The sequence below is a fragment of the Protomyctophum bolini genome, assembly GCF_963924005.1.
Source record: "Protomyctophum bolini genome assembly, chromosome: 10".
Taxonomy (NCBI): domain Eukaryota; kingdom Metazoa; phylum Chordata; class Actinopteri; order Myctophiformes; family Myctophidae; genus Protomyctophum; species Protomyctophum bolini.
In genome coordinates this window covers 15,868,388-15,895,940 of record NC_137871.1, presented here as the reverse complement: position 1 = coordinate 15,895,940, position 27,553 = coordinate 15,868,388, and the positions used below count along the sequence as shown (strand labels likewise).

At 42.6% G+C, this 27,553-nt stretch overlaps 1 protein-coding gene across 2 annotated transcripts; it reads left to right on the top strand.

The window, feature by feature from the left end:
- The first annotated feature begins 947 nt into the window (after positions 1 to 947).
- Positions 948 to 20,454, top strand: LOC308322838 (E3 ubiquitin-protein ligase RNF38-like). 2 transcript variants are annotated; one of them, XM_080774325.1, is made up of 13 exons: positions 948 to 1,239; positions 1,858 to 2,429; positions 10,671 to 10,723; positions 11,248 to 11,426; positions 11,643 to 12,078; positions 12,657 to 12,797; positions 13,917 to 14,084; positions 15,524 to 15,685; positions 16,233 to 16,336; positions 16,512 to 16,593; positions 16,690 to 16,811; positions 17,702 to 17,801; positions 19,308 to 20,454. In XM_080774325.1, the coding sequence occupies exons 2-13, from the start codon at positions 2,141 to 2,143 to the stop codon at positions 19,368 to 19,370; spliced, it is 1,899 nt and encodes a 632-aa protein (XP_080630451.1). In that variant the 5' UTR covers positions 948 to 1,239; positions 1,858 to 2,140; the 3' UTR covers positions 19,371 to 20,454. The 2 variants fall into 2 exon arrangements, with proteins under 2 accessions (XP_080630451.1, XP_080630452.1); XM_080774326.1 differs by having other exon boundaries at positions 951 to 1,025.
- The last annotated feature ends 7,099 nt before the right edge of the window (positions 20,455 to 27,553 follow it).

The window sequence follows — 27,553 nt, the reverse complement described above, 5'->3', positions numbered from 1 at the left end:
TCCACTACTACATGATATCAGGGGCAAATATTTACATACCGGTATATAGATTGTTCTTACAAAACATTGTATTAAGCAATTAAACCCTATTTATTATTTTCTAATAACAGAAAATAACAGGTCACAAGCTTGTAGATCTGCTATTTAGGACACATTTAATTTATTTTTTTAAATGTGAGTACTATTACTTTGATTGGTCAAAGTAACATTTTATTCACAAACGAATAGCAGCTTGTGTGTGTGTGTGCGTGTCTGTGTGTGAGAGAGAGAGAGAGAGAGAGAGACAAGTTTGTTGTTATAAGCCCTTTGTGCGGCCACAAACTGTTAGTTTATAACAATTCATGCAATGTTTTTTGTGTGATGGAAATGATTGGCCAGGGGTAGGCTACTTGGTGCCTGTGCCAAAAGCTGCTGAAAAACAATGCAAGGTTATTAAAACATGAAGTCAATGAGATGGTATCTGATGCTGAAGATTTAGCTGTTTGTTATGGTATGTAATGTGTTATTTTGGAATGACTCAAATTGCTCAACGTGCAACTTTTAGCAACCAAGCATATAGATGACATTTGAATCATAAAAGTTAGGGTTATAGTATTTCTGGTTCGGGGGGAAAAAAATAAAAGGAAAAATGTGCTTAATTATTAATGAGCTTGGCCGCCTGTCTGTCGTCTGCCAGGCGAAAGTAGTCTGTTTAGATAATTGATTGATAAATAAACCTAACCTAACCGTGATGATCAATTATAATCCATCACATTTTAAACCTTACCGCCAAACAATTTGAGCATTTTTTTTGTAATAATCTGCGCTCTTGCGATTTGTCCATATTCCATAAACAGAGCCGGGGTTGTGAAAACCGTCGCTGTTCTCTGGGCTCGATTAAAGTGTCTGTGCAGGGATGTGAAAATCCCATTGATTGATCTTCACTACGCTCCCCGCTGACAAGAGAATTGGAGAAAACACTCCATTGCTAATGTGTGCGCGGGGGGGGGCTATGTTGGACGAACACTATGTACTTTAAATAGAAGGTATTTATTAGCTTAATTATTCCGACTTTATTTCAATGTGAGCGCTGCTTAATTGCTTCACTATCTTTGTTTTGGGCGACATTTACTTGCTGTAAATGTCACAAGTGCTGGACTTGTTTTTCCCTACCGTGTCCGCCTGCAGCTTCCTGTTGTTAGCAGTGAGCTGAGCTAGTAGCTGACAGCCTGCCCAGCCACACTTCGTGCAACGTTAACGGTACTATCACCAGTCCACTAGATCTTTGCTTGTAATCTATTTACGGATTTAGGTTAATGAGTGCATTTGTTTTCTGGATAGCTACCTATTTAGCTTGTCGTTTGTGTAGTTTGCCACTGCCAGTCAGCAGCGGTCTGTCTGACAGGGAGTCGACACAGGTTTTAGCCATCTTGCTGGCTCGAGTTGTGCTGTGTTGAAGGGGAGTTCTTTTTTTGTTTTGGTTTTTTTAGTAGGGAATTTTGGGATTTCGTGGATAAGGATTCCACTTAGCTTGCTCGCGCGCACACACACTATTACATTATTTGTTACGTTACTGGAGCAACACGCGAGGGAAAAAAACTACTTTTATTGAACCGTGGGAAAGCCAAGCCAGCCAGGGCTCTGCTCTGAAAGGACAATAGAGATAGAGAACCTGAGACTTTCTGCTCAGCTGTTGTTCTGGCAACCACCACTGTTAATGAGTTTAAAGTACATAGCCAGCATAAAACGCTGCTTTGATTGTAAATCATTGTACATATCGCATATGATAACGTGTATTATATATTTACGTCAGGAGAAATGGTAATCCCCCCCCTTTATTTACCGAGATTGACGTGAACCTCCCCTCTGGTTGCGAAGCGGTCGATGCAGATGGCTGTGCGACAGGAGAAGGCTGCGCTGTTCTGAATCTCAAGTGAACCCAGCTCCGTTGCATCCATCCATGATCCATCCCATGCCATATCAGAACTAGACCACTTTAGTTTGAATGCCAAAGAAGACGCTAAGGAAAACAAGCCGATAGGTGGGTGGAAGAGTAAAAGCCTCGAGACGCGGAGATTTTGCTTGTCGAGAGTGATCCCTCGCGGTACTATACTCCCGAGCCTGCCTACATTAGGTCCAGCCACCACCGCCCTCCATAGCCATGGACCCCCCGAGGACTCGATCGCGGTCACGGTCTGGCTTTTACCATTTTAGCGTGAACGGAAGTGGCGGAGGCAACGGCACAAACGCCGTCGGTATTAACGGGAATATGATGAACGCCAGCGGAGGAGGGGTGAACTACCCGCAGCAGGGCAACCCCGGGTGGGCGCCGCACCACGGAGGTCGGAGCTATCCGGAGAGCCAGCAGCAGCAGCATAGCCAGGGGGGCTACCTGCCGGCCGGGGCACAGCGCCACTCCTCGCACGGAGCTCACAGACACCCTGGTGCCGGTAAGCAAACAGGGCCTTATTACTGTACTAAATACTCACTACTAATCTTGTGTAGAGTAAACAGTGGCGGTTTAACAGCAATTTAGACAATGTAAATAAAAAGGCTGGGTCATTTCTCTGCCAGCTGTTGGTCGAACAGCCAGGCGTTATGTCGGGTATTGTGGTGCACTTTCGCTCTTGTTTGGGTCTTTTTTGAAGGCAGGTAACTTACATTATTTCCCCTGTGTACTAGCTATGTTTCATATTTATACGGTAGTTATAACTGCAATGTGGGCCCCTAGAGAGATAATGTGTAGATTAGATATGTGAACATATGTGACTGCATAGTGCAGGTGGTCCCTCCCACTTGAGAATACCCCGACATAGTGTTGAGGGACTGAATACTGACAATGTTATTACTGAAGTAGACCAGGTATTGCAAAAACGAGAACAAAACTAAAACTTAAACAATTGTGATGTTAGCAATTGAAATAAACTTCTGGGAACTCTGACTATGTCAATAGTCTACACCAACATGTAAATCTCGAGCTGATTGATGTGTAAGCATGTATGTGCAATGTGCATATCCACAGTGACTTAAAAATGAAAAATTGGTCTGGCAAACGATGCAGCTACGCCCAAATATGGAGTGTATTGTCTAACCTCAATGTCAATGTGTCTTCATGGCATCAGGCACAAACAATTCAGTCAGCTCCATATATGGGCAGATAAGGCAGAAAAGGGGGCATAATATGGGCATTATGCTGATGAGTGATGACATAAGCAATTTCCATATTGGCATAAAAGGGACAAAGACGGACAGATACAGATCTCCATATATGGGCATATTGGTTGGATCAGCAGTGCGATGTGGAAACTTGAACCTCTAGTCTAGTTTAAAAAAAAAAAGAATAATATATATTTTTGAGTGGTGCAGCCACTCCATTGCCCAGCCCCTGCCTGGCTGGGTCAGAGCATGGAAATAGCGTTTTTTCACCACCAAGTGTCACTGTCTATCTAACACACAAACACACACACACACACACACACACGCACCCAGTACAAGTACAGTACAGCACCACTCAGTTCAGACGGGTCTGATTTTCTTTTTATAGGGTGATATGATTCAGTACTAGGCACCACGAACAAGGATTTTGAGGAGTTGTGGGGTCCATCCACCTCTACAAGGAATAAGCATTACACAATACACATACATAATACATAGCTTAATGGTTGTTTATTTATGTTAATACTGTCAACTGTATAACTGTCTGTCCAGTGCCCACTAGTGTTCAGCAAGTCATACATGGCTAACTTCTGGAAAAGACTGAAGAACCATGCTATTATACATAGTAGAATTCACCCAAAGGCAACAGCAAAAACCCCTCTGCTAAGAAAGAAAGAATGAATTCAGTCTTTTAATGGAGCCCTCTCTTGTAATAGCGACGCTGCTGCCATCCAGACCCAAAATAACCCACATACAGGGAATACACACATTCAACACACACACACACACACACACACACACACACACACACACACACCCTTTGGGCTAATTTAACTGGACCCATTTTTTCCAGTCCCAAATAATTTACACTGAGGATTTTGCTGGACGGGTGTCCAATACTGAGATTTGTGTGTATGACAATATGACTTAAATGTTGCGTCTTCCAACTGTTTGATCTTCTGCAGATTCCTCTTCTTCAAATCCTGTGTGTACACATGTATCTAATGTGTTCGATTTAGGCGTGTGGGATTCGGGTGTGCAGATTTTAATGCATTAGATTTCCTGTCTGTGTCCTTGTTTATGTGCTATGCTGCAGTTCAGCATTTTATGCCTTTCAACATCACAGAGGAATGTGCCAGCACTGAATTTGGAGATGCTGAAACCCCCCCCCCCCCCCCCCCCTACCTATTCTAATTCTACTGCTCAAACCTTCCCTTCAAAGCATAAACAAACCCAGTGGTATGTTTGTAACTAGCCTAGCTGCAGCAATCTGAGAACGCATCGTCAAAAAATAAAGGAAAAACAGCACCATCTTTTCCTATTGACGGAGTCAACCACATATATATACCAACAGCTCCCCCTTTTGGTACCCTAAACATAGAGACATAGGGATGGGTGGACATCGCTGGTTCTAGGAGTGGTTGCACCACTCAAAACGAAATAGATGCCTTTATTGGCCGCTGCAGCGATGGAGCGATGTCTCCAGCGTGAGGAGAACGTCAAGCGAAAGTGCAAAAGGCACGCTCTGCCACTCAAGTGACTACTGACCAATCACGTTGCGCGAAAGATGGGTGAACTTCATTGGAGCCACAATGGTCTCCTAAATAAAGTAGGCGTAGTTTGCTTCTCCCCGACCTTCCCACCACCCTCCCTCTCCCAGGCTGACAACGGAAATCAGCCCCCATCAACCAAGAGTCTAAGACAGTTATGGAAAATTATATTATTATTAAGCATTGGAACGCGCAACAACATATTCTCATCTTAAATATAGGGCCCCCTTGTGTCGTCTGTCAAATTGCAGATGGACAGAGACTCTTCCGGACTCCTCATCTCGCGAGAGCTTGTTGCTGGGATAAAGAAATGTCGATGACAAAGTAGATTTTCTCCTGATGTCTCGCTAAAAGAAGCCATTTTAGTATGAATATCTTGTAAATATTGTGTGCCTTGTGATGATTGCATGGGTCCAGTACTATTTAGGTCAGTGACCATGGAGTTAAGGAATGGTTCAGAAGCTGTGTTCACGTTCACTCTCCCATTGGAAATGAATAGACATTCTTCCTGTCTCCTAATGCAAAGTTGACCCCTTTTGGCTATTTGCCTCTTGGGTCGCGCCTCCGATTGGCCTACCGAACTTCCCCTTCTGTGATGCACGCAGAAGCTTCGCAAGTTTCCGCTCATGCTTGCACTATTCTTCGCAAGGAATCTCTGGAAAGCTTGACTCCATGTTGCCTCCCCTCAAGAGACACACCCCAGAGTCGAAGGAGGTGTCTATGGAGTCAACAGTCTGTCTCAAGACTTGCCTAACAATGTAATGTAGATAACAACTGATAATTATAATACAATATAAAGTATTATAATGTACTGTATACAAATATATAATGCACTATAATGGATTATATCTGTAATTTTAGTACAATATAAAGTATTATGTAGTATTACAACTATGATAATACACTATAATGGATTAAAACTGTTGTATGATAATTATAATACACTAAAATAGATTGAGAGTGATTATAATACAAGAAGTATTTAACAGTTTGCAGAATTACAGTACATTTCAAGCACAACTCCATACAAAAACTTAACTGTAAGTGGACAACACCATAAAGCAAGAGGGTCCACCGTTTTCAATTCATACTAACATTTAGCGACATACAAATATACACTTCTCCATCCATCCATCTTCAACCGCTTATCCGTAGTCGGGTCACGGGGGCAACAGCTCCACCAGAGAGCTCCAGACTTCCCTCTCCAGAGCAACATTAGTGACTTCCTCCTGGAGGATCCAGAGACGATCCAAGGCTAGTGAGTCGATGTAATCCCTCCATCTGCACCTTGGTCTGCCCCGGGGTCTCCTCCCAGTGGGACGTGCATCGAGGACCTCCCTAGGGAGACGCTCGAGAGGCATCCTAACCAGATGCCCTAACCACCTAAGCTGGCTCCTTTCCAGGCTCTACTCCGAGTCTCTCCCGCGTGACTGAACTTCTCACCCTATCTCTAAGGGAGATGCCAGGCACCCGTCGGAGAAAACTCATTTCGGCCGATTGTATTCGCGACCTTATTCTTTCTGTCATGACCCACACTTCATGATAGGGCTGTCAGTTCACCTCTATAATCCAATTCGAATTTCATTGCTTAATTATTTGTAATTTTCGAAAATATTCGAATATTTACATTGTTTATTTTAGCTCATATTTAGCCTATAATAATACACGTGGCTGGCATGTCTTGTGAGTTTTGGGAAGTGACAGGTCTGCCTGCTGTGGACAGTGAAATCCTGACCATTAAGCAGAGGCAACGATAAAATCTATCATTCATTGTGAAGCCAGCAACATGTTGATGCAAACAGACGTGTACAGTAGCTGCTCGGCCTGCTCCAAATGATATTAGCATTCGTCTGTGTCTGCCCGTGTAAACGCAGCATCGAGTGTGTTATTAAGGAGGACTCCTTGGCTTCTATAACGATATGGACCAGAGTTAAAACTAATGTTAGCTCCCATGCTAACTAGTTGCTACCCTCGTCAGAAACAACACCACAGATCGGGTGGAAGATGCTGATATCACTTTGCTTGTGCCCGTGGATGGGAAATTAGATTTAAAAGGCTATAGAAGCGTGGATGAAAGGCAAGCACAGATGTGCAATAAAGTTGCGTCGTGAGACTGTATTATGATTTTCGTTCTACCGGCGATTTCTGTCTGCGTAGTGTATCTATGTATGTGTTACAAGGGTTTGTGTGTCTGTGATTAAATGTGCTGCCAGCCAGTAAGCCCGCCCACCCTGTAGACTGTCTCTGATTGGCTTACCCTGAAATCTGGCCCTACTTTAGCCAATCAATGACCTCTTCTGCGACGTGACCGGCGTGCACCTTTTCACATGCAGTGGAAGCGGCCGGGGAGATTTCACAGCGGTCGATGCGTTACTCAATACATTTAGTGAGCGGATAAAATAACATAAAACAAAATAAAAATATTAAATAGAATTAATAAATTATAAAAGCTCCATTCGAATGGCAATTTTAGCTTTCGAATATATATATTTTTTTTAATATTCGAATTTCTTTCATATTATGAAATTCGTTCTGACAGCCCTACTTCATGACCATATACACTTCTATATAGCCAAAACCAGGAAATCATCACAAAGGAGGTAAAAAACATATACAGTGAGGGGAAAAATGGGTGTATGGGGGATTCAGATTTTACGGAGGCCAGTTTCAAATAGCAGCCGTCCATAGGTGCCCTTTGAGAGCGTTTTGAAGGAGTCAAGGGATTCACATGACAGTTGGTAGGGTGTTCCATAGGGTGTTTTTGTGGCATAGGACCGAAATTAATTTAGTCCCTTGTTTGTGCCGAATCTGGGTTGCACATGGTTAAATATAATTAAATATAATTGCGAACGCAATGAGCACTTCCTATGAGACCTAGCAGATCATGTCTGTCTGTCTGTCTGTCTGTCTGTCTGTGTGTGTGTCCCCCCTTTGTGCCCATATATGGAGCTGAGTGATTTGTTTGTGATTGATGCAACAGACTCCATATTTGGACGAATAGCTGCTAAGGGACTCCTTATATGGTTATGGCTTAAAAATAACTTAACTTAAAAAAAAAATAACTTAAAAATAAATCCAAATATGTACGAGCTGCGTTCGCTTCCCGCGTTTGCGCGTCTTACTGGTCTATTATAATGCATTTAATACACTACTATGATCCTGGTTTAATCAGTCAGTAAGTGATCAGGCATTATGAAGTGTTTGGCCCTGCTTAGCCTAGCTCAGACCCACCCTGGAGTGGGTACCTTTTAGGCACTCATTTAGTACTTTGACACCACTTAGCCCAATTCCTTTCAGTGATAACGGTGGTACAAGTAGGCAGTGTAGGGTGGAGTGGTGTGAGGCCATGGCAGTGGAAAGTGGAAACCCGGCTAAAGGGAAGAAAGGCTTGGTGGAGCAGTGTAGCACGCATCTGTTGTTTTTGAGGAAGGCGTGGCTGGACAGAAAGCCAAAGAACAGGACTTTTGTAGTTTTTAGGTTTCATCGATAAAGTCTGTCGCACACAGACTGTCAAAAACGTGGACAGGATAGCGTGTTTTCAAGATAATTCTATGACATTGTATTACAAAAGGGGATGTGAAAGGTGTTAGAGTTTTTGCTCACCTCTTTCATGACTTTCCCAGCTATCTTTGGACCGTTGTTTGTACCTGTTTATGATGCCTTGGAGAGTAATAGAAAAGCTTCTATGATGATTTGCAATGGGGGTCATGAGCTCGCTTCAACTTTGTGTGGGGATGAGCCTTGGCTTACTGAACCAAAGGGGGCATCCCTTTGGGGTATATGTGCTTGACAAAGCGGTAACTGTATGTGCATGCACAAGTCGGTATGAGCAGATTGTGTGCGAGTGCATAGCCAAAGGGGACATGGTTTTCATGTGAGATCAGAGGGAATGATTTGTGTGTGAGAGCTGCAGAAGATGAGTCTACTAGGCTGACATCGTCCAGAGATGACTTCCTCTCTTGTCTGCTCGTCTGAAGCAGGAAGTTCAAAAGGCCTCTACTATATCAAGCCAGACTTGAGTTGAGGGGGGGGGGGGGGGGGGCATTGCATCGCTAGAATTAGCATTGTGGTCTGTTCACCATTGGCTTACACAATTTACAATTTAGGCATTTAGCAGACGCTCTTAATCCAGAGCGATTTACATTAAGCCCACCTTCTAGTTTAAATTGGAGCCTTAGTTATTCTATATTGTGTTTTTTTTTCTTTTTTTATGTGCAAACAAACAACAACTAGAACTGCACTCTGCCGAGTGCATACTTGCTTGTTGCACACTAGTAGGCCATAAATGGCCTACTAGTGCGCAAGCAGAGCGCGCAAGTACTTTCGACCGCTGGAAAGTATCACATCTCAGTATCTCTGTGAAGGAACGTTTGAAATGTATAATCATTACGTGTAACTATTTGCTACCTAACTACTTTTTTACAGAAAAATGAATCATTGATATGTGATGAAAAAAAAGGTATATAAACTGAATTAAAATATATTATACAGTATAATTATTTTATTACTTATTGTAAATTGTCAATTGTTTTAAATGTAAATTGATTAGCAGTATACCGTGGTTACTTGGTTCCAAAAAGTGAAGCCAAGTTTTTTTCAACCGTAAGTCTGTGCCTGGTTTGCTGGGACCAGTTACAACATTACGTCATCGTTGAGAACTGGGACCAGAGTACATGGTGTGTATATGTATGACTAGCTCTCAGTGATGACGTAAGAGATATAGTCATCTGTGTAGTCTGGTCCCAGCAGACCAGGCACAGATTTACAAATTACAAATCACATTACAACTACATACAGAGTATGTAGTTGTAATTTGATTAGCAGTATACTGTGGTTACTTGGTTCCAAAAAGTGAAGCCAAGTTTTTTTCAACCGTAAGTCTGTGCCTGGTTTGCTGGGACCAGTTACAACATTACGTCATCGTTGAGAACCGGGACCAGAGTACATGGTGTGTATATGACGTAATGTTGTAACTTGTAACTTGTAACTAGTCCCAGCAAACCAGGCACAGACTGTATGTAGTTGTTCTAGTTACAACTACATACAGAGTATGTAGTTGTAATTTGATTAGCAGTATACTGTGGTTACTTGGTTCCAAAAAGTGAAGACAAGTTTTCTTCAACGGTAAATCTGTGCCTGGTTTGCTGGGACTAGTTACAACATTACGTCATCCTTGAGAGAGTACATGGTGTGTATATGACGTAATGTTGTAACTTGTAACTTGTAACTTGTAACTTGTAACATTACGTCATATACACACCATGTACTCTCTCAAGGATGACGTAATGTTGTAACTAGTCCCAGCAAACCAGGCACAGATTCACCGTTGAAGAAAACTTGGCTTCACTTCGAAGAGACCAAGCGAAACGATTACTTGCGCGCTCTGCTTGCGCAAGTAACTACATACAGAGTATGTAGTTGTAATTTGATTAGCAGTATACTGTGGTTACTTGGTTCCAAAAAGTGAAGACAAGTTTTCTTCAACGGTAAATCTGTGCCTGGTTTGCTGGGACTAGTTACAACATTACGTCATCCTTGAGAGAGTACATGGTGTGTATATGACGTAATGTTGTAACTTGTAACTTGTAACTTGTAACATTAGTTACAAGTTACAAGTTACAACATTACGTCATATACACACCATGTACTCTCTCAAGGATGACGTAATGTTGTAACTAGTCCCAGCAAACCAGGCACAGATTTACCGTTGAAGAAAACTTGTCTTCACTTCGAAGAGACCAAGCGAAACGATTACTTGCGCGCTCTGCTTGCGCAAGTAATAATAATAATTTGCTAAAAGTTTATAGTGTAGGGCAGGCCACCTAACCTTTCATTGTACTTAGGCATTTATTGGCAAACCCATCCCCAAATATGTTTGTGTGTGCACTGTGAAGGCATGGCCTGTCCATTTCATGTGTCTTGTGATTTTCTGTTTTGCTGAGTCCAGTCTCATAGGATGCTGTTATTTTTCTCTGTGGCCTGCAGGGGGAGTACTCCACTTCCACCCAGATAATGTGTGTAGTGAAGATCGGGACAAGGTAAGGATCAAACCGGCGTGATTCTATTCTACGTCCGAGCATAGACATGGTAACGCCCCGCCTCCCTCTGATTACAGTACAATACGTTTACACATCCAAATAAATTACACAATAATCAACACAAACACTTTATTTAGAATGCACCCAAATCAAATCATATTACGGCGTACGTGTTCAAACAATTGTTCCATCAAAGCAAACTGCATAAACAATATTAGTTTGCCTCTTCTACCAAAATAAAAGTTACCGTCGCCTTTCCTAGCTGTCATTCTCTTGTATTATATCCTACTTGTATTATTTCCCACTACGGAGTAACCTCGCATCAGACTATCCACCTCGGAGGAAAGTCTGTTAAGGCCGGCAGTGTCTGTAGGTCAATCGGAGGCAGGCGGGGCGTTACCATGTCTATGCTCGGTCTGCTCGGACGTAGAATAGAATCACGCTTTGTGCCCTCTGCCCTGGTGTGTTCTCAAGCATGAAAATGAGTTGGGAAAATTATCTTTTTAATTCATGTTCCCACACAGATGGAAGACAGTCCAAGTCCAAAAAGGCAACGTCTTTCTCAGCAGTCCATGTTAGATCTAAGCTCTGGGCCGCCTACTCCCTCCTCTCCCATTCGCCCATGGGAACTGCCTCCCAGTCGTAGGCCACAACCTCACTACATGCCAGAAAGATGTCACACGCCTGTTCGTAACCGTCGCAGGTAACTAACTGTGTGTGTGTGTGTGGGGTGACGACATAATTATATAGATTATGGGGTGTTTTCCTTGCCACCAAATAAAAAACTAAATACCTGTATATCTTTTAAATACTTAACGCAGCAAATGAGTTAATGCTAATGATCCAGTTTGTTTTGTGTTGTATATTAATTCCAAGATGTAAATCACTAGTCGACAAATCTCCCTTCCCCCTACTGTAGTCCTCCAATGAGACGCCAACGTGGCCGCAGAGATCGCCTGACCCGTCACCACCACCATCCCCACAATAACCACCATCACTACAACAGCAACAACAGTGGCCACCACCACCACCTCAACCCGCACCACCATCACCACCATCACCTACATCCTCACCACGGCCCGTCCTCCGGCCACCAGGATGAGAACTACCATCACCAGGTTCCCCCCCAGAGCTACCCCCCCTACGGCCAGCAGTCTACCCGGGGACCGGGGCCTCCCGGCCCTGAAGAGCGCTCCGGCTACCACCCGCCAAACCTCTCCCCCAGGCCCCTCCACCAACCCCCGAACCTGTCCCCCAGACTGCTGCACCCAGCAGCCCATCCACCGCATCCTCACCCATCTCATCCTCACCTGCCCCAGCAACAGACCAGCATGGTGTTGGACCTTCACGAGCAGGTCAGTGCAACTAAACGGGATGAAGCCATTCCATGTGTAGGTTCACAACGAATCATTTACTATACAATTGAAGAGAACAGATCTTTGTCATTGTAACATGTACAACAAATGTAAAACGTGCCAACCGATCAGTGCATTAAATCCTTAAGATAATCTATATAAATAAGCTAAAAATCTATAAATTATCTAAATGCAACAACAATACCTAATATACAACAAATTCACACAACCTTACATCCTCTGTTATTGCACAAGCCCTTAATATTGCAGCAAGAGATTATGTTTTAGCAGCATTGGGTGTGAATCGTGTGATTGTCGCTGTGGGATAGAAACAGTTTTTGAGTCTGTTTGTGCTTTATTTTATTTCTACCTGATGGCAACAGTTCGAACAGGGAGTGTTTTTTTCTTCTTTTCTTTTGAGACAGCGGGAACTGTGTAGGTCTTCCAGTTTCAATATAGCCTATATTTGAAGATTATTCTCCTTATATTGCCCCATGCATGTGGCATGGTCATTGAATTGGAGTAAAGTATGTATTTCTCATTGGATACATTTTAACCTCAACTCATCATTTATTTAGGGTTCAGCTGCAGTGTCGTACCCAGTCTCTCCTCCGGGGGCGCCGCCTGGCCTACCGCCTCGCCATTCACCGCAGCAGCTCCCAGCATGCTCAGTGGTCTTCAATGGACAACACTACCCGGTGTGCAGTGTCCCACCCCCTGTGAGTTCTGTGTGTGTGTGTGAGAAAGATAGAATCTCAGTCCATGCCAAACGGAGATGATTGACTTAATGACATTTTTGTCCTTTACTGTCTTACATAGCACTCTAGCACTTGGTTTGAAGGAATCTTGGATTAGCATTTTCCTGCTTTTTGACGATGTTATCCGTATTTAAAGGTTCCAGATCCCCCGGGATAAAAGTTTTTTAACCAGCACTTGAAGGTGGAAAGTTAATAAAGAGACTGAGCAATACAGGTCCTATAACTGCCTAAAATATATCAATGTCTTACAAACAATCTGCCAGAGACGGACAACCACTATTTCTGTACTGTTCTGTCTGTCTCTGACTCTGTTTGAGGGTCGGTTTTGCAACCCTGCTGATTTATAGCTTATGTTATTGCTGCTCTGCCTGTATTATGCTCTCTGTTCAAATGCAGGATGTCAGAAAACTCTCTTGTGTGAAGCTCTGTAGCAGGCCTATGGTTTTAGCACCACAGACTGCTACAACCAGGTCATGTGAATGACTCATGAAGTGCTGCTGTCAGAGGCTGTAGGAACAACCACCCTGCATTGATACAAAAAAATCACACCTGTGTGAACTGAGTGGTGCAACTCCCCCCCCCCCCCCCCCTCCTCTCTCTCTCATTAGAAGGCAACAGTGCAGCACTCTCTCTCTCTCTGTTTCTGGCACAACAGCTCCCCTACTGGTACTCATTATATTGGTGCTCATTAACCAACACATAGGTAGTCACATAGGTGAACCAACACATAGGCGGACACATACGTAGGTGAACACGGACATTGCTGTTCCTTGGAGTGGTTGCACCACTCAAAAATATATATTTCTAGTACGTCAGTGTGGGCGGTGGTACCCAATATGTAATGAGTTGCGCAAAATATTTATTTTCAGCCCACAAACAGGAAAACTGCAGATTTAGCTCCACAAATGGCAGAAAGTCTACCTTTTGTCTAGCTAGCTTTGTCTGAGCTTTGACGACATTGCCATTTGCCATTGCCATATCTGTTGGGTGTCCAATGTGCATGATGATATTCAATGTATTAAACGTTATTTCTTACATGCCACCATGTTCCCCTCCCTATTCTTGTGCTCTTTCCCTCAGGTTCTGCAGACCTGCTCTGTGCAGCACCTGCCCATACCCTACCCCTTCCCCTCACTACTCTCCAGTGACCCGGCCTTCCTCCTGCCGCCACACCTCCCTCCCCCTCACCTCTCTCACCTCCCACAGCCTGGACAGTTTGGCCACTATCCCACACAGCAGGCTCGCTCGGTGAGTAGAGTGATGCACATAAAGCCCCACTTACAATTAGTTGTGTGCCCGTATCGCGCACCGAAAAGAGCAGATCTACAAGATGGATCTGCTATTTTTGGTGCGCAGATTAAATAACAATCTTGACCAATAATGGGGATGCCGGGATGAAAGTGGTCCTTTGTGCATAAGACTTCCTCCATGCCTTCTTGTTGAGTTAAAATGTATTCCCTTCATTGTGTGTGTGTCACCCTGGTTGACATCATAAAACAACTAGAAAGATGCAATCCTGCAGAATTGCGAGTGTGGTCGTCTATCTCGATAGGAATATTGTTCAATTAGAGGAGTTGAGTTGCCATCGTATATACTGTCCAATCAGATGAGGGCAAAGTGTCACAAATGTCTTGGGAAGAGTTGCCAATCGGAGGGGAGAATAGAGTTATTGCACGATTTTAAACGCTTATAAACTATTTCAATGATTTTAAAGGGCCACTTCACCCCTTTTGCAACCAGATCTTATTTTAATGATGTTTGGGAGACAACACTTTCCTGGGGTTTTTATGTGGGTAATGTGTTTATAGATATTTTAGTATTTCAAAGTGTCTCTGATGTCATGGACACTGGTCTCACTGTTGGATTACCATAATGCTTTGCTGCACTCATCCCACCTTGTGGAGAGGGGCAGGGCTGAATTCCAATACCCAAAATCTCAGCCACTCGCTCACTCGTACTCGGCCAATCCAGCATGGCGGTGGTACCGTGAAATTGGTGACCTGCTGAAATAGGTGACAATCGTGTAGACCTCATATAACGTCAGTGTCCAAACGTAAATCATTGCTGTTTGTTTATTAGCAGAGTCTAACCTAGTGGTATTTTGGCCTCGTATTAAAGACCTGCAAGTTATGTGAATTCTACAAGATAGTCACATATTTCGTCATGTCACCAATTTCACCGTAACACTGCCATGCTGGCATGGCTGAGATTTTGGGTATTGGAATTTGGCTTGAGACAACATGTAGTCCAGGAAGGATGTGAGACCAGTGTCCATGACAACAAATACTAAAATATCTAAAAACATTTTTCCCAACATCATTAAAAAATCACACCCGTGTGAACTGAGTGGTGCAACTCTCCTCTCTCTCACTCACTCACTCACACTCACACTCACACACTCATATATATAAGCAGCCAAAGTGCAGCACTATCTCTCTCTGTTTCTGGCAAACAGCGCCCCTACTGGTACTAATTGTCATACTCATGCTCACAGTCACATAGGTTAATGTCACATAGGCGGGTGAACACGGACATTGCTGTTCCTCGGAGTGGTTGCACCACTCAAAAAAGGATCTGGTTGCAAAAGTGGTGAAGTGGCCCTTTAAGCACTGGAGCGCAATAACAATAGTCTGCTTGCCTCTAGGCAACCACACTAATAACCGTCCTTTCTGAATGCCCCCCACCAGCCATTACAGAGGATAGAGAATGACGTGGAGCTGCTAGGAGAGCACCTGTCTTTGGGGGCAGGGCTCCACTACCCCCCAAGTGCCCACCCAGCCCTCACCCCACACTCCGCACAGCTGCACTTCCTCGCCCACGATCCTTTGCCACAGGAGTTCTTTGGTGTGGTGAGTGACCACATTTCGTTTTCTCTTGGGTGTTTTTGTTTGCTGTTTATCGTAGTGATGCATTCTTGTCGACTTCGACTTCGTAGAGTAAATACTTTTAACCCATTTTGGGGGCGGGAACCCCTTTTGGTGTTAGCATTATGTTATGCTTTAGCTATTGAAAATAGCAGATCTACAAGCTACGAGCTTGTAGATCTGCTATTTTTGAAAAATCGAAGAACGACTGACATAGAAACATAGCTTTTTCAGAAAACTGTCAGGATGTAGAAGACATTTTTAGAATCTGATCTCAGGTCAAAATGGGTTAAAATGTACCTGCCAAGTTCAGTGAACTGACTAATTGTTTTTCATCAGTCCTATCCAAACTTCTTAGTGAACTGATGTAATTGTTTTTCATCAGTCCTATCCAAACTTCTTGGTGAACTGATGTAATTGTTTTTCATCAGTCCTATCCAAACTTCTTAGTGAACTGATGTCATTGTTTTTCATCAGTCCTATCCAAACTTCTTAGTGAACTGATGTAATTGATGTAATTGTTTTTCATCAGTCCTATCCAAACTTCCTGCCTCGGCGGATCCCAAGCCGGCGTTACCGCTCACAGCAACCACTGCCACCTTCGCCTTACCACCCCAGCTTCCTGCCTTACTTCCTGTAAGTAGATTACTGGTTCGAAATTTGTCTTGCATGATGTACCAAAGATCAAATGAGTTGTACTACGTCCCACAGTGTTTAGAGTTGTGTGAACAACAGTCTCACGCTGTGCATGCTGTTTGTTAATTTATCACTTGAAATTCCTAAACTTGCTCTTGTTAAACTTTTCCCTCAGTTCAATGCTGCCAGTCCAGCCCACAGGTCCAGCAATCAGTCTAGAACTTGATGTTGACGATGGAGAAGTGGAAAATTATGAGGTTTGGCTTGTTCCAAATATGTGTCCCACTTTTTTTTCCTTTTCATGTATTGCAGACAGAAATCTGAGCCTTGTTATTTTGTTACATGTCACACAGGCTCTCTTGAACCTGGCTGAGCGCCTGGGAGAGGCCAAACTCAGAGGCCTGACCAAGGGAGACATTGAACAGCTGCCTTCCTATCGGTTCAATCCCAATAACCACCAGTCAGAACAAACACTGTGAGTACTGCTCTATTGGAATTATGTACAATTCCCATATTGGTACAAAGGTTGCCCGAGTCCTGAGCTGCTTTTGGTGGAAATGTAGAAACAGGATTGTTTGATGGACTTCGATTTAGACTGACACCACGCAGTAATGTGAGGAAAAATAAAACTTGATGTAGTAGTTAAATATATTTGAAAAATCCAGTTTAGGGCTGCAAATGGCTAAAATGTTTTTCATCAGTCCTATCCGAACTTGGGGTGAGGGCTGGGTGGGCACTTGGGGGGTAGTGGAGCCCTGCCCCCAAAGACAGGTGCTCTCCTAGCAGCTCCACGTCATTCTCTTCTGATTTATTTTCATCAAAATCACAATTAGTAATTGGTACTTCTTGGGGATTTGGGGATCAAAAGTTACTTTTTGTATCTTGTGTTATAATCTTGTTCTTTTCAAGGACGGCATGTAAAAGAAAATTATTTGAAATGAAATTATTGGTTTGTCTTGTGGCGATTAGCGGTGCGTCGCCACTCACGGCCACTGCTTGCGTTCAGTTCATTCACGTAAGTACGTTCCCTTTTATGAATGACATGACGTCATGCTGCCTGACTGGCTGCTGGAGGAGCAGTGTCGGCGTCACGTCACCTGAGAGGTTGCTTTTTGAGACTGGGGAGGGTTTAAGCGAGGTTCTGCCTGCCTCTACATCCCCCATTCCCCCCCAAAGCCTCTACATTCCCCACAGAACCTCAAAGTGCTAATGTGCATATGATTATTCTGCACTACAGTGAGCATTGACTTAAACATAAACCACTATAATCAGTCCTTCACAAAAATAATAAACAAAAAAAGGGGGGGGGGGGGGGGAGTTTTTGCCATACTATTGTGCACTGAAACGACCTTTTGTATTTTGCAGGTGCGTGGTGTGTATGAGTGATTTCGAGTCTCGCCAGCTGCTGAGAGTCCTGCCCTGTAGCCATGAGTTCCATGGCAAATGTGTCGACAAGTGGCTCAGGGTGAGTTAATTCAGTCAGATGGCCACAGTGTAGTCTGCTGACTCAGGCCTGCTCTGTCATTTTTATTTCAAGGTTGAGAGACGTATCAAGCATGACTCCTCTATGCTTTTTTTGATGGCAAGGTCAAAACATAATGAACAGTCTTTTTTCTTCTCTATTCAGATATAAAACATTTGCAACGGATTCATTAACTAGATAACTGCATTCACAGGGGTTTTGAACATGGTTGACAGCAACATGTACTTATAGTGAACTCTACACATAAATTTAAAAAAAGCACAATCCCTAAATTTGTCATGCAGTTATAGAGACAGTTTTTCTTGAGCGATTAGAGCCGGGGTTCATAAGGTGTTCATAAGGTGCCCAATTGTATGAAAACAGTAGACTGCTATTTATATTAATTATTATATCATTGACCCAAATGGAGTTCTATCCAAAGGATACGATGATTACAATTACAGGTGGAAAACTATAGTTAAACTGGCAGAGTGAGGCATCACTACCAGGGTTACACCTTCTGATAGTTGTTGACATGAAATTACCCTCAACTGGTGAGCGTAAAAAAAAACCCCACAAACGGTTGTAGCAGCGCTGCTCGAGAGACTAGAATAAAGATACCAAGGATTCGTCAGTGATGTCACTGTCATACGATAGGATGACAGAATCAACTGTTCTCGACATTGCTTGCGTATATTTGTACAATCCATAAACTATGAATTCCCAGCCGCCTTCTCACGGCCCTGTGGTACATGTCCCATGGACCGGCACCCGTTCGCGTCCCGGTGGTTGGGAATCTCTGGATTCGTTTTGACTTGATTGAAGCCACACGATATGAAGGATCACACCGCTGCGACGAGCGCTAAAACGGTCTCGTCCCATCTCGACCCTTTGGTGTGGTTTGGGCTTAAGAGTCCTTGGATTCACCACAGAGAACGTTTATAATAACCCCTCCTGAAGCCAAGAATGATGATGGACAATAAGCCCTGCGAATGCCTTGACATCCACTGAAAATGCTGTTAGAATATAGCTATTGTTCTCAAATTACGTTAACGTGGCACTTCATGAGAGGACACTGAATGGTAGTTATTTTAATCACAGCTTAAATAAATTATGTTTGGGGTGGGTGCTATAAGCTTTTCCCCAATTCTCAGCGAGGGATGGCACTGGAAAAATAGGTAATTAAGTAGTTTTATTTGCTTAATTCACGTAATTAGGGTTTTATGGGACTTTGTAATCACAACTAAGCACTCAAATGAATTACCTAAATGAGAGCTAAATACTGGAATGAAAATCTTAAAGGGAATTTATTACAATTTTGTGTCATCAGCTAAATTGTTTTTGTGTGAATGCAATACTATTGTACCATAGGAAGATTGGAAGCCGTTCTCTCTCGCGCCACTGAAGCAATGAATTGACTAACCCCCCCCCCCCCCCCCCCCCACCCCACCCCTTATTGAAACGGTGCCTGACATGGAGCCTCCTCCTGTCCTCTGTCCATCTCTACAGGCTAACAGGACGTGTCCCATCTGCCGGGCCGACGCCTCAGAGGTCCAGCGAGATTCTGAGTGACCACAGATGGGATTATTGTAGACACTCCTTACTGTCCGTCAAACTGTTTCTAGCACTGCCCCCCCCCCGTGTTAACACGCATGAGGACATGCGCAGATTGCGCACGCACACACTCTTTCATCCAGTAGCACTTTCTCCCCTTCCCTCCTTCCTGTTGTCATTCTTAATCCTAGTATTGCCTCATCTGTGTATTCCTCTTTTATTTTCTCCATACGTGTTCTGTCATGCTAGTTTTATTTTTTGTGAACCCCCTCCCCAAAACCCTCCTTACATCTCTCCTCAGCTCTGAATGTCCCTCAGATTGACCCACCCTCTGACATAGACTCTGGTGAGTCCTCATGCTGCAGCGCTGTGTGTGTGTGTGTGGGGGCAATGTTTACGTATCCCTGTGATTCGGGGCTTCGGTAAATGCCTACGGTATGTATGGCTGTGTATATGTGTGAGTGATCAATCTGTGCTGTCCCAGAGCATGTCTGACGAGTAATGAATGTCTGACTTTTTGTTTTCATGAGTGACTGATTGTACTTACTGTTTGTACATGTATGCACTGTATGTATGCCGTGTGTGTGTGTGTGTGTTTTGTTATACACTTTTCTCCTTTATAGTTTATAACACTAAGGCTCCATGCTGCTGCTCGGAGGCTTGATAATTCTGTTTCTGTTTTAATTGATCATTTATTAGTATTATTAATGATTATAAGCGATTGTTTTTCCTGCCTGGCAGTTACCTCATCATTCCGTTTTTGATTATAATTTACGACAGCACACTTCACTGTACAACTTTGAAGTTAAGCAAGCGCATTATATATTTTTATTTCCTTTACTGTTTTGTCAAAGATGAGTTTGTCTGTGACTTTGCAGTGGCACATGTGTTTTATACATATATCTATACATGTATATCTATATATATATATACTGTATACATATATGAATATCTGTATACCAAATAAAAGGCTTGATATGAACTTTTTAAAAACAGCTTTTTGTACAGTTTTTTCAAAAAATATATTAACATGGTAAAGTTTAATTGTGTTGGATGTGTTAAGAGTGGTGGGTCTTTATTAAACATAATATTGCACACGTTATCACTGGTTTCCTGTTTTCTTTTTTTTTTTCGTGGAATTTGGGGTTTGAGCTGCAATTCCACAAAGCTACCATTAGGTGGAGTTACTGTAAAGATATTTGAGATCAGTTCAAATTGTATCTACAATATTTCATTCAATTTATTTCAAACTGTCTAATGTTCCTCATCCCATATAATAAAATGATTTCATGAAGGTCCAAGGCACTCTGCTCCAGTTAAGTGAAAAAAGCCTTTATTATAACGGCATGGCTAAGATCATTGTATCACATAAAATATATTATTTAAAATAAGACAAGTTTTATTTAGAACGCTTTGGTTGCACAGGGTAAAATGTCCTGTCTACCACCGTTCAGACTGGACTGAATCCTCCGCTATACCGTAATTTATTATATAAATAAAAACAAAACCATTGTGGGTAATGATTCCACATTCTTCTCTTTAATGTAGGCATACTGTACTTGTTTTCAAAGCCATTTGCTTACAGACTGTCATATGTATGGCAGCACATGCTTGTCCCCCCTAGCTACCTACCTCCCTATATTCCTTCAAATTGCATGTCTGTTTCTGGCTGTGTGCGAGCCTGTTTCCCTAGCGGCACACATTTGCTTCCCTACCACCATCTGCCTGTTGACAAGCCTTGTGTCAACAACAGATATGTGTGTGTGATGGGATGGTTATCTGGTGGGACTGGTCTTACTTTGAGATGGCACATATTAGCCTACACACTAATAAACATTTTATGTCCACAAGGTCAATTGACAACTTCCCTGATATGTCTCAGTATCAACTGACCAACCTCTTTGCAGCAACATCCACATTCAAAGCATTGTCTACTCTACTGTCATGCCTAAAACGTTGTCTTTTGTCAGCTTCAGCTTTATTGGCCAAGCATGAGAACATGCACTGTATAATTGTTTCAAAAAACTTGAACACAACCGAAACCGCAACCAATGTGTCATTGTGGATCACTACCCCAACTTTCCTATAATGGCAAAATCATTTGGCAAAACTAGGTGAACATTTTGCAAAAATATAGCTGAACTGTTTGTTGTTTTGGCAAAGAGATGGGTGTAGATGGAAAAAAGGATATAGACCCGTGGGGGACCCCGGTCAACAAACTGGTTAAATGATTCTCGGTCACTCCTGAGTCCTGTTTTACTTCATTTATCATAGTTGTGACTATACCAAGGAGGACACGGTGAAAATAATCTTTTCACAGGCTTTATACCGAACACTGCAGGCATTGATAACTTTCTTTTCATGTCTATGTAGCCATTATTCTTGCAATTTAATTTAATTTGCATATTAACATCTGCCGCCACTAGATGGCAGTATTTTACAAGTTACCACTCCCTTGGAAGTCGCTGTTAAGTAGGCCTATCACTTCCATATTAGTAGTGGGGTAGAGATTAACACTAACAGAACGGCAAGTGCTGTGGTGGGTCACTGTTGATGTTCTCCAGATCAGTGGTTCCCAACCTTTTTTCTTTGGAGCCACTGTTCTTACATCGAACTGGGATGGTTCCCATTTGGCCACTCTACCGGCCACTCTACCCCTGAGCCACTGCCGCCCGCATATAGTAGTATAGTAGTAGACTAGTAGTAGCAGCAGCAATATATGGGAAAAACATTAATTTCTCCCAAAAATATTTATATGAATTATTCATTATTCATTCCAACCTCATTAATGTTGCACAACGGAGAACTGATGTTACTGATTTTAATTTGTCAACTGTATTTGCAGGTTTTTCAGTGTTTCATGGTATTTGGACAGGATAGTAGGTTGACAGGAAATGAGATGGAGGGAGAGAGATGGGGAATGACATGCAACAAAGGCCGTCGGGATTGGGACTGGAACCACTGTACGTGCTGTCAGCAGGCTACTTTGGAGCCCCAGTGCCTGGACTGCTAGCTGCAGCATACGGTCTTAACACACACACACACACACACACACACACACACACACACACACACACACCAGTGAAAAAGGGGTATATATCAATGTGTTTTGTGTGATTTAATACAACTGTAATATAATCATCATTTCCACTGTTCATCTCCCCAGGTTATCTCTTTAAAGCCCCCATGGCCACCGGCAGTTTTGTCTTATTTTGCAGCCAAATGGGTCTCTTATGCCAGCTGGCTGCACAATTATATCTTTGCCAATGCCATGCTATTTGGTCTGGTAAGATAGCCTATGGTATGTATGTGGACAAACATATACTGTAGTCATTGAAATAATGTTTAACTTTTTATTTTTGCTCGTTTGAGGCACATACAGTAAGCAACATTTGTAAGAATGAGGCTGGCTAAGTATATTTATACTCGGTGATGATAGACAAAATCAATGTAATGCATATTAAGAAGAGAACTATGTAAGAAGAGTAAAGTCTCACATAAAGATCACTGAAACTGGCTGAGACAAATGGCAAGTTCGACACAAAATAATAATATCTTTCCAATTTTACGAACAATGTTTTTTTTTTCTCTAAGGCCCTGCATGGATCAGCTGTACAGAATACATGTTGATGCATAGCTAAAATGTTGTTCCATTCTGAAGGGGTGAACACACACACACACACACACACACACACACACACACATATAGTTAAGTTACTCACAGACACATAGACACGCAGAGGCAGGATGAGAGGGGTGTAAACAGAAAAGAGGTAGCAGGTGTGTTAAAGGCCCTGAGACAAAATAGCATGAGGACCAACCTCACATGTCACCTCTCATCTGCAATCGTGTGTGTGTGTGTGTGTGTGTGTGTGTGCGCGTGCGTGCTTGCTAACACACCTGCAGTCCTGTATGTGTGAGTGCTGGAGCTATTTATGATGAGCTGACTGAGGAGATCTGTAAAAAAAAGCTGGTGGAATGCACGCATACACACGCACGCACGCGCGCGCGCACACACACACACACACACACACACACACACACACACACACACACACACACGCAAACATATTGTACATGCACGTGTTTGTGTTTCACCCTGTCAGTCTCTGTTTATGACCATAACTAATACATTATAAATGAGCTGCACTGTCTGGGATAAAAGCTCAGCATTTTGTTGAATCTTATGTGTATTATGCAAACACCAACAAAATGACATAAAATACCTCAAATAAATACTGTACTGTATGATAATATCAAATGTAGATGTTGTGAAAACTGTGTAAACTATAGTCTGGACTTGCTGTTTTTAGGTTCTGTGTGTAGATCATGTAACAGTGTGTTATTTTCTTCACAGGCCTGCCTCTGGTATTTTCTTCATTAATACATGAATACTAAACCTCTAATTTATCCCAGAAGTTTTTATTCCTTCTCCAGGAGACAGGGGTGTGTCATAACAAACACAACTATACAGTACAGTACACATACTGTAGTTGTTAGCGTCTCTGCGCGTGTCTTGCTCACAGCAAATGTTGTCTTATTGTGCTGACATTCAGGTCCATGATGTGCCTTGAAGCTGTTTACTCCCTGGATAATTGGCCCGTTTGATCCCGTTTTGAGTAAACAAGAAATCCTGGCAATGATGCCAATGGCCTTATAACCCTCTGCACACACAGACAGGCATGTATGCAATGCACACACGAGCACACACACACACACACACACACACACACACACACACACACACACACACACACACACAGTACACACACATTGTGTCATCAATTTATTTATGATTGTTGTACACATTTTCTTTTTTTTAAGATTTATTGTTGGGCTTCAATGCCTTCATAGGACAGTAGGCTGACTGGGAGAGAGAGATGGGGAGTGACTGACACGCAGAATCGGGACTAGGACAAGTTTGAGAAGCCCTGGACTAGGTTAGGCAAGGCTTAATCCTATATGAATACTGCATGACGTAACTAGTCATGTGTATTGTGTAGTAGAGGCAGACTGGTACTTTTAACTGAATACCAGAAACTTAACTAGAAACATTAAACACAGCTGACACATAACAAGCAAGCAAGATAATCCATCGGTACAGACTAGGCCCAGATTGATTGGATTAATTGATGTTGAAAATAACTGGAGGAATGACAGGAGAACTGACACAATAATAGAGACAGGGAAGAAGAGAACATCAGACAACACAGATAGATGGGTGCCAATAGATTAGCATGGAACAGCATGATTTCAAGCAAGAGAACGCCAAATAATGTATACAATAGCAGACACGAGCCAAAGACTAGTACTTTGTAGATGATCAAAGCCATTATTATTTGCCACACAACATCAAGATTATTTCTTTCATTCATGGCATAACAATAACATGCACGACAAACAGAACCTAGTCTCTCTCTCACTATCTCTCTCAAACACGCACACACACACACACACACACACACACACACACACACACACACACACACACACACACACACACACAAGGAAATAATTTCACATCTTTCTCTGATGTGGGTTCTGAATTTTCCAACCATCTCCCCATGCAATGAGTTATTGATTTCTGATCGATTGTGTGGGTTTCTCTTGTGGACTGGGGTTGGAAGGGGGGGGGGGTGTCTGTCCACTTTCTTCCTTCCTTTCTTTCCTATTTGCAAACAAGCGAGTCAACCAAGGACGATGTATAGGATGTTTACTTTCACTCTTGGAGCGTGGCCATCTGTTGCAAGTTCTCCAAATATCTAAAGGCTAAGTAATAAACTGTTGGTTGTAGTCAATTTGAAATGAAAAATGTGTCTGACACTATTTCTTTGTTTATTAGCTGGTTGGAGCTGCATTCCACATTCGGTGAGATGTGTTCTGGCAATTACCTGGCTGGTCTCCATCTGACCCAAATACCTGGCTGTCACTGCCCACAGTGCTCCGTGATAATAGTAGGCCTAACCTACAGCCAGTGCACATTTATGTGCTGTGCGTAGTCTGTACTTGTTCAGTTACATTGAGAACCTGTTTCCGGGCCTGCATTGATCTCCACCTGCTAGCCTGACCACATACCTCCCGAGTCCCCACGCAGCTCCAACCTTTGAGGACCTTGCCTATAGTTCTTCTAGGAGGAGGATGTTAAGCAGAGACTTGAAGTTAACCGTGCCTTTTGGCTTGAGAGATTTGAGGCCTCCCTTGTGTTTGAGTAAATAAATACTCTGTATTTTTAGCATAAGCATAACATTTCCTTTGTCTTTGTCTGCATCTGGGTTCCCTGTCTGCCATGGCACTCTGGTTATATTGTATTATATTAACAGTATTAATATCAACCAATACTATAATGACATCCTATTACTTCTAGTGGCATAGACCTTACATCCAGAAAATGTTAAAACTCTGTCGATTAGCAAACTATGACATGCACGTCTAACACATTATTAATTCTGTTCTTTGACTCATTTTAGCAACAATATACTCTGCCCACCAGTAATGATATTTGTAGTTGTGTCACAAAGAGGTGACCATTTCATGGGCCGTTTACAGCACTGTGTATCTATCCACAGTACAGCACTGTGTATGCACAGTTCACTACAAACCAAGTCTACTATGATACTCTTTTACCATCACTTCGAGTACAGTTGAAACCGTTTCATTCTACGTTGTTGACCTATACGACAGGGCTCATGTGTGAAATAATGTACCGTATGTTCTGCTCCAGATAATTCAGTCACCTTTTTGTTTTATTCCATGTAGGTTCAAGCAAAGTTCAACCTATGTGATCAGTACTATATATATGCACCACTGACTAGAAGGCTCCCAAAAGGCTGCATAGTGTAAATCAGGAGATCTTGGAAGCCACTTTATGATATTTATTTTCCCATAATTATTTATTTGCTACAACAATTATAGCACTTAAAGGTAATGGACAATGCTATAACTAGTTATTCTATTTGGCTTTTTATTATGAAGTAATATTGTACATGCATTTCCAGTATTTAGCATATTTGCTTGTTGTTACTTAAGCCTAGTTAGTTTCTGTTTTTACTGCATAATCAACAGTTTGGGTATTTTCATGGTACGCAATTTAAATATAGTACAGAAACCACTGTAGTTGGTTGAGTCTGCCAAGGCCCACTCCAACATTGTTTTGACTATTGTACTGTAGGTCTCAGCTGTTGCCAATTCTCCCATTAACCTAATTTATAATTCAGGCATAGCAAATGTAAGGTGAAAATGTTGCTTCAGACCAACTGAATCCACTCATCGTCCGTTTAAGTAAATTATCCATGAGTGAGTAACCATCGAGCAGTAGACTTTGAACCAGCTGTGCTAATCCAGTGTTGTTTAATACCCCCTAAATACAGTAATGTTTTGCTGTATGAGATGTTCTTCCAGGAAAAGACAACAATGGCACATTGTATTCTAAATGAATGAGAATGTCCATCATAACAATGTATAAGATTACCTAAACATGTAGAACGGTATATATGTGCTACACCTGAAACCAAGGCATCAGCTAATGTGCTTAACTAGCCAGGTATGTGCATGTACAGTATGCTAGTGAACCAATGGCTATATCTCGTGATAAAGGAGAACCTTGTTCATTTAGAATCTGGTGTGTGTTTCTAATCCACATCCCATAGTCAAGAACACGTCATTCCCTACAGATATAGATAAAAGGCTGCACCTGTACATTTACCAATGGAAAAGCGCTGTAAACTCTGACAGTAATGCTGTGTGAGCATTTTATGTTAATTTCCACCCGAGGTCGTGCTGAAACAACAGGTCAGATTATAATTTTCTTTTTACGTTTTCGGGCCGGGTAGGGCGTAAAATGTGTTAATAAGGCCACGTAGGGCCTGGGGCCAGCCCAGTAGGGCCCATGCAGGTAGGGCCGTGCCTACATTTTCGGGCCTGTTGAGAACTCTAGTTTTCGCTGGCTGCGGGGGGCGCCTGCACTAATAACTTTGCGCGGGAGTTTGAATGGACAGGTATCAATAGGAAGTATCGAAGAGGAATATCGAAGAGGAATAGAAGGACAGGTGGGGAGGATCAACATATGGAATGTCAGAACAGGTCAGCTCCATATGGAGATCTAAGGGTTTGAGGATTGAGGTCAGATGTAGAGTTGCTGGTCGGCTCCATATACAGTATGCAGGTCTAGGTGATGATCCAGTCTTCTCCATGTATGGCTATCC